This window comes from Phocoena phocoena, chromosome 10 (assembly GCF_963924675.1).
Source record: "Phocoena phocoena chromosome 10, mPhoPho1.1, whole genome shotgun sequence".
Classification (NCBI taxonomy): Eukaryota; Metazoa; Chordata; class Mammalia; order Artiodactyla; family Phocoenidae; genus Phocoena; species Phocoena phocoena.
In genome coordinates this window covers 81,573,252-81,583,093 of record NC_089228.1, presented here as the reverse complement: position 1 = coordinate 81,583,093, position 9,842 = coordinate 81,573,252, and the positions used below count along the sequence as shown (strand labels likewise).

The 9,842-nt window shown below is 42.1% G+C and overlaps 1 protein-coding gene across 1 annotated transcript; it reads right to left on the bottom strand.

The window, feature by feature from the left end:
• Positions 1-466: 466 nt before the first annotated feature.
• Positions 467-6,775, bottom strand: LOC136129653 (butyrophilin-like protein 1). The gene is given in 10 exon segments (XM_065885978.1): positions 467-861; positions 864-989; positions 1,700-1,726; positions 3,549-3,575; positions 3,760-3,786; positions 3,877-3,897; positions 4,449-4,649; positions 4,791-5,072; positions 5,662-6,012; positions 6,694-6,775. Coding segments are annotated over 10 exon segments (1,539 nt in total).
• Between the last annotated feature and the right edge of the window lie 3,067 nt (positions 6,776-9,842).

Genomic DNA, 9,842 nt, shown 5'->3' with positions numbered 1-9,842 from the left:
TCTCTAATTTTTATTCCTTGAGCAGTGCTACTAAAGTGTGATCCTCAGACCAGTGCATATTTATAAAACGTTTCTTACTAGTTCTTTATGAAACAAATACAGAAATATAGTATTACAAAACTTTAGAGCAAATTAACAGAAAATATTAGTTGTATTTTATCTAATAATAAAATTACCACTTGTATGTCTGTTTTTAACTCACTTCATTATTTCCATTAATTTATTCAGAAAAGTATTTCTGTGATATATAATATATAATACAAGAAACATTTACAACAATAACCAAAAGAAAAAAAAAAGATCTTTCTCTGCAGATTGTTTGAGAAACACTGTCTGATGTGGTTAGAAACTTTGGTCATGCAGATTCATGGAGCCTTAAGCCAAGAGGCCTCATAATCAGTGGTCCTAGGGCTTACAGAGAATGGGCTACTATCTTCATGGTTTATAGGTTCTTCTTCTAAGTCACTTAATATTGTACAGATGGGGAGAGCTCCATGGATTTAAGTTTGAAGTAAGGGTAGAGTGACCCAGAGAAGTTGGCCTGGGTGAAAGAGAAGATGTGGGTTCTGTCAGTCATGTTATAGAAAGAAATGTCACTATCCTCATAATCCAAGAAAATCACAATCTTTCGTGGACACTTTTCTATCAGGAGAGGCTCTTCCAGGAAAATGTTTTGGGGAGAACAGATGAGAGCCCTGTATTCACGTCCCTTCTTCTCTAAGACGCTGAACTTCTTCTTTTGTAGATGGCTGAGTAACACACTCCTCTCTGTTGGCTTCTCATAAATGCCTAGAGTCCACTCATCAGTGTCCTCAACGTCCACCTCCCAGTAATGTCTCCCTGAAGTGAATTCTTTCTGACCAATTTGATAAGGTTGCAGTCTCCTTGCTTATTACATAATAATACCCGTGTTTCCTCTCTGACGATCTCTTCTCTCTCTGGGTCAGAATTGTCCTCATGAAAGTTTTCATGGTTTAGAGTCACAAGAACTGGAAGAAAAAAAAAGGAAAGGAAAAGGCCAACATTGTATATTTCAGAAAACTGTTTCCCCTGTAACTGTTTTGTTACAAGGGCAAACTTAACAAAACAGAGCAAATGTGTAAGGAGTAGAGATAGAATGCATCCTCTCTGAACATGTGTGTTGGGGGAGGTGGTGCTGGGAGGCGGCTGATGTGCTCTCATCTTGAGTTCTAGGCTACTCATCTTATCCTATCTATGCAGATATATAGGTCAGTGTCTTGGCAGAATGCCAGAGTGAGCAGGTGACTCGAAGTGTTTATTGGAGAATGGTGTTCGTTCCGTGTCCTCTGCAAATTAGACCTATGTTCCTCAATTAGTAACAGGATCCAAGTGAGCTGACCTCTCTACAAAGAACAGCTAACTTGCTATTTTGAGCACTTCTTACTTAGTTTGGGGTCTCCTCAGCTGAGGGGCTATCTTAATTTCTGTTTTAGAACCAAGTGGACCCCATAGACGAGGAAGCTGTGCCAATATTTGAAAATGGAATCACGACCAGAGTAGCTAAGCCTAGCAGCAATTTTCAGTTCAGGCTAATATTTAATGATTTTGATTTTTCTTCCCTCTCTTTACCAGAACAATATTGCCTCTGTGTTTTCAGCGAGGAGATGATGTTAGGAAAGAAAAGTGGGGTCTCAGAGGGAAGGTTGGAAGGGAGCCAAAAAGATAAAGAACAACTTACCAGGTTGGAACTGTTCCTTCCTCCAGTCTGAAAAAGAGCAATACAAGTTGAAACTGGGACAGAAGCATACCCAGGGAATGAAAAGGAGGTAAGATGCTTCCTTCCCTGACTCGTCACCTTCTCTTGTCAACATTCTCTTCCTCCTCTAAACCCCTCAAACTCTGGTAGTATCCAGAAACTACAGGACAAATAGTATGTTTTTTGCACTCTGTCTCACACTAGAAACTATCACATATTTCAGCCCGAAGCTGGGACGTATTCTCCAGTCTGAGCCAGGTTTGGAGACCCCTGGAGCAGGGTCTAATGCTCTACATGCCCCTCTACTATGCTCTCAAGACCTTTATGGACCTCATCACTGACTATGAGAGCTATAAACTGTATTTTTAAATTTAATTTAATTTCATTCTATTCCATTTTATTTATAGTTTTTCTAGCCTGTGATCTCCTCAGAGTAGAGTTTAAGCTTATGACTAAGGCATTTAAATGGGCCATTATTACTTTGACCCAGATTGTAATCAGATTGCTTATATTTTTCTCCAGGGACAGATTCCTCATGAGAAATAGGATTGCTTCTGCCTGTGGCCACTTCTCTTATGACAGGACTTGTGATTTTATTTAAAGATTGGGTATTCTCATAAAGTCTTGGGACAATAGGCAGATAAGGACATATCCATAATTCTTGATTGGAGCAGCACTGCGGTCTCTCACTAAACTGTGCTCCTGTCAAAGTGTAGCACTCAGATGCATAGAATCTATGAGTATATGAGTCAAGGAGGACATCTGAGATCATGTATTCCAGTCTTTTTGTCTTAGAGATAAGGACAGTCAGCGCAAAAAAGAGAAAAGAACCTGATTTCTCAGCTGTAATTGGTAGAGTTGGAACTAAAAGTCATTCTTAGTACTTTGCTCACTCCTTTAGAAACACGGGAATATTTTTCAGTATCTCATGAAAGAAAACTCAACAGAAACTGCTTAATCAACTTTAATCCGTGGGAGGACCTCCTCTTATCAAAGCACTTATCAGGCTGTTCGTAGTTGCCTGTTTCTTGGCTTACTTCTCCCAATGGACTTTGTTTCACAGGGTCAGAGTATAATAGTTTGTACCACCAACATCTAGCACAATGTCTGGCATATAAAAATGGCACAGATACATATTCAAGAAATGACCTGGTGTGCTTTTGAGGTCCAACTCTATATTACACACACACATACACACACACACACAAGTTATAAACCCACAGAATACATGGACAAATTTTAGAAGGTATAAATATAGCCAATTTCCCCACCATCAGATAAACTTATTTTTGCAAATGATGTTCAAATATTTTTAAAAGTTGTTTTTCAACTTTTTAACACATAAACCTTCTCCCTATATATTGAATTTTACCTTTTTTATTTCAAATAGGTAAAATAAGTGAAATCATAGTTAATATATTTTCCAAATATAAAATATAATACATTTTCTGCTCTTTTAAACTTTATTTGTAGAGTAGAAGTGCTGATATAATATATTCTTTATTGTTCCCAATCTCTCTTTATTCATCAAAATCACTCTGAGTTCTGTCCCTTCCTTCTTCATAGTGGATGAGCTAACAATTCTTGCTGAGTCCTACCCTAGCCATGTGGTGGGACTGACCAGGCAGCCATTACTTCTCCTTCATCATTAGCTCTGGAAGACAACTGATTATTTGAGCTTCCAAATACAAAATACTACAGAGTGATACCAAATAAATTTTCACAACTTTCAAGTGTGTGTGTGTGTGTGTGTGTGTGTGTTTATGACTCTGCTTATTATGCTCAGAATACCAGAGGCACTTGGCAAGACTAGGTCCATAGAGTTACGTACCAGGATATAGCAAGGCCTTCTTCCAATCTAAAACAGAACAAATAGAGGTAAGACGAGATGAGACATTAATCTGGGGCCTTGAATTTTTCTTCCTTCCCCTTATTTCTCTTCCACTAATCATCATTCAATCCTCTAGTCTTTTCCTCTAAGGATAGGGAGCTGAGAACTTGTTGGTCATCAGGACATCAATTGACATGACAGAGTCTCTTACCTTCATTGTATAATGCCCTTCGCCTTTCTGAAAGAAACAACATTCAATGAGAGACCCAGAACAGGTGTGAAAAGGGGAACAACTTCTACACAGGGCATGAGAAGAAACAAGACTCACCAAGCTCTGCCTTGAGGTTCACTGGAAGAGGAGGAGATATAAAATCCATCAAACTGGGTTTTAGCTGCTCCTAAGTTTGGTGAGTAGCTAAATGAATTTAATTTGATCTTCTCTTAAGGGTCCCATAGTAAAGTAGGAGAAACACATTTGTCAAATGTAAAAGGACAGGCGTTAAGAAACGTTACATGGGAAGTATCATGGGGTCACACAGGAAGGAGAGCCCAGGCTTCATAGGAGTTTAAGATTTCCTAGGTGTTTCTAAAGCCTATTCTTGAAGGACAAAAAGGAAGAGAAGATAAGGGAAGACATTTCCACAAAGAGAAACAGGTGATGTGAAAAGGCATGGTGTGGGTTGAGCCGCAATTTGGAGGCTTCGTGACCACTGCCCACAGACCTCCTAACTTCCCACACGATTTTCTCCTTTCCATAGGACTCCCAGCTCTGCAGAATTCTTGGTGCCCTGCGTTTTCCTTGGGATCCTTCAGTAATCTTTTATTTCCCCATCCACCCTACACAACATGTATCTGCAGCTTTTCCATGAACCTCTGGTTTGACCTGCTGCCCTGATTTACTTTTGACTCTAAGTGCCACTTCTTTTCCTCTCTTCATCTCCTCTGTGTCATGAGATTCTTCCTGCCTTTTCTTTACTTCTCTCTCCTTGGCTTTATGTTCTCTCCAGCCAGTGTAGCTGATCCCGATGAGGAGAAGCACCAGCAAAGGGAGTGTCCCAGCCAGGGCTGTCTTCCACGGAGACGTCCTGGGGAAGAAGGGCTCTGACACAGGCATGTGGAGACACAGTGAGAGACTGACCTGGAGGAAGCCCTGCCCTCTCTCCAAGGCTCCCTTTAGCCTTCCTTCACTCCTACTTGCCCTTAACGCACCCAACTCTGCCTTGGAGTTTGTGCCTTACTGACCTGGGAGGAAGATGGCTGACATTTTCTCCTGGCCAGAGAAGGGGTTCTGGATGGAGCAGGTCACATTGTCCAGAGAGCTGTCCTTGACCACAAGCGATGCCTCCACATGGAACAGCCCATCTCCATCTTGGGTCTGAGACTCAGAGAGGGATGGTAGCTTCACTCCCACCATGTCGCTCCACTGCACCCTGGGTTTTGGGAACCAGCCACCTGAGGAGCACAGAACTCGGATCCCGCGATCCTCAGGCCCCATCATGTAAACGTGAGGGGCAGAGCCCAAGCCTGAGGAGAGAAGACATGTGCCTGAGGGCTGTGGTCCTCGGGACCCAGGAGTCCCTGAGGCTGAAGGTGTAACTGCCTTTCACTAGGCTGATGAGCAAACTGAAGCTCAAAATTCCAAACTGCTCATGGCCAATGTTAGGCTTACCTGTGATTCAGTTTTTAAATCAACTTAATGCTTTCGCACTTTACTTGGACTGAGAGGGCTCTGGGAACATTCCGAGAAGAAAAAAGAACAGGGACAATGAAAGTTAGAAGAGAGGAATTTAATTCTACAAGTTGTCTCTCTCTCCTGATTGGGTCAAAAATATTTGAAGGCCTCAGTACCTATCTAAATTAATACTAGTTAATTAATTTTTGTGATCTTTTGGATACCAAAATATCTTCAGAAGGATTGCCTCCTTTACTCTTTAAAAGCAGAGTGTGTAGTCTTATCCTCACTGTACAGTTTAGGAAATTGACATTCTACAAGGCAAAATATTATATAAACATATGGAAGATCATAAGAAATGCCAAGTTAGGAATCCATATGTTCTCACCCTTACCTTTGCTTTACACCATGACACATACATTCTGTGCTCAGTTAACTTACCTATCACATGCAGCTCCACAATGGCTTCTTGGGATATGTGACCATCCTTAATATGACACCGATATTGGCCATCATCAGAGGCACGGATGTGTTGGATCAGCAGGGCCACAGCGCCTTTGCCAATGGAGTCCCCCACCAACTCTGTCCTGCCACGGTACCCCAGCATTTGCTCCTCTCCTTGTTCCTGTCCATTCTGGTACACAAGCACTGTGGAGGAGAGCTGGGCTCGGTACCACCGGATCTGCATGTGGGCTGCACTCTGCTCAGGAGACAGCTGGCAGGGCAGACTGGCATCTGCCCCTAGCAGGACCATGATGGGCTGAGCTGGTCCCTTCACGGAAAACCCAGACACTGCATGAAAATTAGAGACAAATTGGGGGAATGAATGGGGGTGGGGGGCAGGATGAGATGGTAGACCCCCCTGCATTCATTATGTAGGGACCCAAACGTATTTCTCTCTTATTTGTGTTATTTTTTGACCTCAAATTAAAGAGACAATAACAGAAAATGTCATTATTGTGACTTCATAGTTGGTTCTCTTCAAACCTGGAGTCTGAAAACTTCATCTTGAGGGGCCCTTTTATTTTATGAAGAAAGGACTTGTGTCCCAGAAAGAATAACTGGGTTGTCCAAGATCATAAGCAGATAGAGCTCAGGGATCCTGAGTCCAAATTCTTTGTACTCAGACTTGGGTTTTCTTGGCAGTGAAAACATTACAAAGTCTGTTTTAACAAACAGTTACATCAAATTTAAACAGGCTAAAATCAGTCATACGCAATAAAGACTTAGATAAATATTATAGCTATGCGTTTTATGAGGTCTGCTCAAAGGAGTAAGGTGTGTTGATGTGAAGGAGATCACTCCCTCCCTTTGCCCGACCCTTCAAGCCTTCTGTTAGCAGCAGACACAGCCACAGTTTCCCCAGAAATAACTGCTTTGAGAAGATGCAGAGTTGGGACTGATGGACCCATTATATGAGAAGAACCACTGAAAACACACCTACAAATAAAAAGCATGAAGTAGAACACTGACCTGGGGAGCACCACGTGGACACCTGGAGAAGGAGAAGAGTGAGGAGAAAGCCAGCAGGAAGGAAGCTGGGAAACCCCGCCATTTTCTTCAGAGCAGAAAGTGGACCAGGTGGAAGCACAAAATGTTCACTCTGACAATGAGGTACTCTGTCGGAGAAGGTGCTGAGAAGCTAGCCGAGTGAAAGTTCTTGGAAAACAAAAATCCCGTGTTCAAAGACATACTTTTATACACAGGTTTTTGGCTATTTTCCCTCACAGACCTTGAGAAAAACACCACCAACGCCCACCCGTTCCCAATGGGTTTTTTTTCTTCCCTCCTCCTCCTTCTTCTTCTTTTTTTCTTCTGAAAACTGTTTCCCCAGCAGGTGTAGAAAACTGTAAACTGTTCTCTTGTGTCCTGTGGGCTCACTTGCTTATCTACAGATTCACCTTCTCACCGGGGCTCTCTTGAAACTGAAAACCCTGAGTTCAATGTTGAGAGATGAAGTCAGACACAAAATTTGTCCACTCCACTCAGCCAAACTATTTTCCCCCTTCATTCATTCATTCATACATTTATTTATTTATTTTGACTGCAAATACTCTTGTGGCTTAACTTCTGAAAGGGAAGGGAGTTTTGTTACCACATGACCCAGAGCTCAAGCCCTTCTTTTTCCAGGAACCACATGTCCCACAGACACACCTGCACATCACCATATGTTTCTCTCTCACCATCCAGATTGAGCCAAGGGGAGCTGCTGGAAGCTCCTGGAACCTATAAGACCTGGCACCTACAAGACCCAGCTCCAGGGACAATTTGCACCTGGCTGTTCTTGAGGTCAGCCTCCAATGGTGTGGCTTCAGGGGCTGGAAACAGCAGGTTTCTAACCCATTCTTGGATTAGGAAAATATTCTTAGGAAGGAGGACAAACAGCGTTGCCAATAGGCACTGGCATTTGAATGCCTCTCCTGGAATAGGTTTAATGAGAAAGTCACAGCCTGCCTGCAGCTCTTTTACTTACTCTGAAAGTGGAAGTAATAAAGGTCACCCTAGGGGACTTTGGACTGGGCTGAGCTATAGAATGATAGGAACTCTAAAGTTGCTTTGGTCAAAAATGTTCAGTGTAGCTCCCCCCTCCCACCTGCAAAGGACTGAAATGACATTATTTGGGGAGAGGGAGTCATCTTCCTGTATACTACTCAGTTCGGCCGGTAATCCAAATGTCCATCTAACAAAGCTAGCTGATTTAGAGGATAAGCCCAGGAGAAGCACGCTTACTCTCACCACACCATGATTGACATTGGAAGCCACGTGCAGAGCTGCACAGGGGGAAATAAGAGGTTGAAAATGGAGGGTTCTGTGCTCCAAGAATAGGTCTGTATTTCCAAAAACCTTAGGGTTCCCCAAAGTAGAATAGATATAACTACACAGTTTTACCATGCTAGATACAGAATGCTCACATGGCATTTTCTTTCCATTTCACACTCTAAGTTTATTTCATGTTTCTTCATGTCACACAAGGTTTATAGATAATCAGGGACACAAATAGCAATTGCATAAATATTAGTATGTAAGCCCCTGTCAGGCTAAATGAATACCAAGATCCTAAACAAATATTTTCTAGAGACAATGAGGTACATTTGCCTTTTTAGAAATCAAATGTCTTGAGATATAATTTGCATGCAATGGAATGCATGGTTTTTTCTTAACAACCATGTTAAAAAACAAAGATTTTTTTTTTTAACATCTTTATTGGGGTATAATTGCTTTACAATGGTGTGTTAGTTTCTGCTCTATAACAAAGTTAGTTTCTGCTCTATAACAAAGTGAATCAGCTATACATATACATATGTTCCCATATCTCTTCCCTCTTGCGTCTCCCTCCCTCCCACCCTCCCTATCCCACCCCTCCAGGCGGTCACAAAGCACCGAGTCGATATCCCTGTGCCGTGCGGCTGCTTCCCACTAGCTATCTACCTTACGTTTGTTAGTGTATATATGTCCATGACTCTCTCTCGCCCTGTCACAGCTCACCCTTCCCCCTCCCCATATCCTCAAGTCCGTTCTCCAGTAGGTCTGTGTCTTTATTCCTGTCTTACCCCTAGGTTCTTCATGACATTTTTTCCCTTAAATTCCTTATATATGTGTTAGCATACGGTATTTGTCTTTGTATTTCTGACTTACTTCACTCTGTATGACAGACTTTAGGTCTATCCACCTCATTACAAATAGCTCAATTTCATTTCTTTTTATGGCTGAGTAATATTCCATTGTATATATGTGCCACATCTTCTTTATCCATTCATCCGATGATGGGCACTTAGGTTGTTTCCATCTCCGGGCTATTGTAAATAGAGCTGCAATGAACAATTTTGTACATGACTCTTTTTGAATTTTTGTTTTCTCAGGGTATATGCCCAGTAGTGGGATTGATGGGTCATATGGTAGTTCTATTTGTAGTTTTTTAAGGAACCTACATACTGTTCTCCATAGTGGCTGAACCAATTCACATTCCCACCAGCAGTGCAAGAGGTTGCCCTTTTATCTACACCCTCTCCAGCATTTATTGTTTCTGGATTTTTTGATGATGGCCATTCTGACTGGTGTGAGATGATATCTCATTGTAGTTTTGATTTGCATTTCTCTAATGATTAATGATGTTGAGCATTCTTTCATGTGTTTTTTTTTTTTTTTTTTTTTTTTTTTTGCGGTACGCGGGCCTCTCACTGTTGTGGCCTCTCCCGTTGCGGAGCACAGGCTCCGGACGCGCAGGCTCAGCGGCCATGGCTCACAGGCCCAGGCGCTCCGCAGCACGTGGGATCTTCCCAGGCCGGGGCACGAACCCGTGTCCCCTGCATCGGCAAGCGGACTCTCAACCACTGCGCCACCAGGGAAGCCCCTTTCATGTGTTTGTTGGCAGTCTGTATATCTTCTTTGGAGAAATGTCTATTTAGGTCTTCCACCCATTTTTGGATTGGGTTGTTTGTTTTTTTGTTATTGAGCTGCATGAGCTGCTTGTAAATTTTGGAAATTAATCCTTTGTCAGTTGCTTCATTTGCAAATATTTTCTCCCATTCTGAGGGTTGTCTTTTCATCTTGTTTATGCTTTCCTTTGCTGTGCAAAAGCTTTGAAGTTTCATTAGGTCCCATTTGTTTATTTTTGTTTTTAT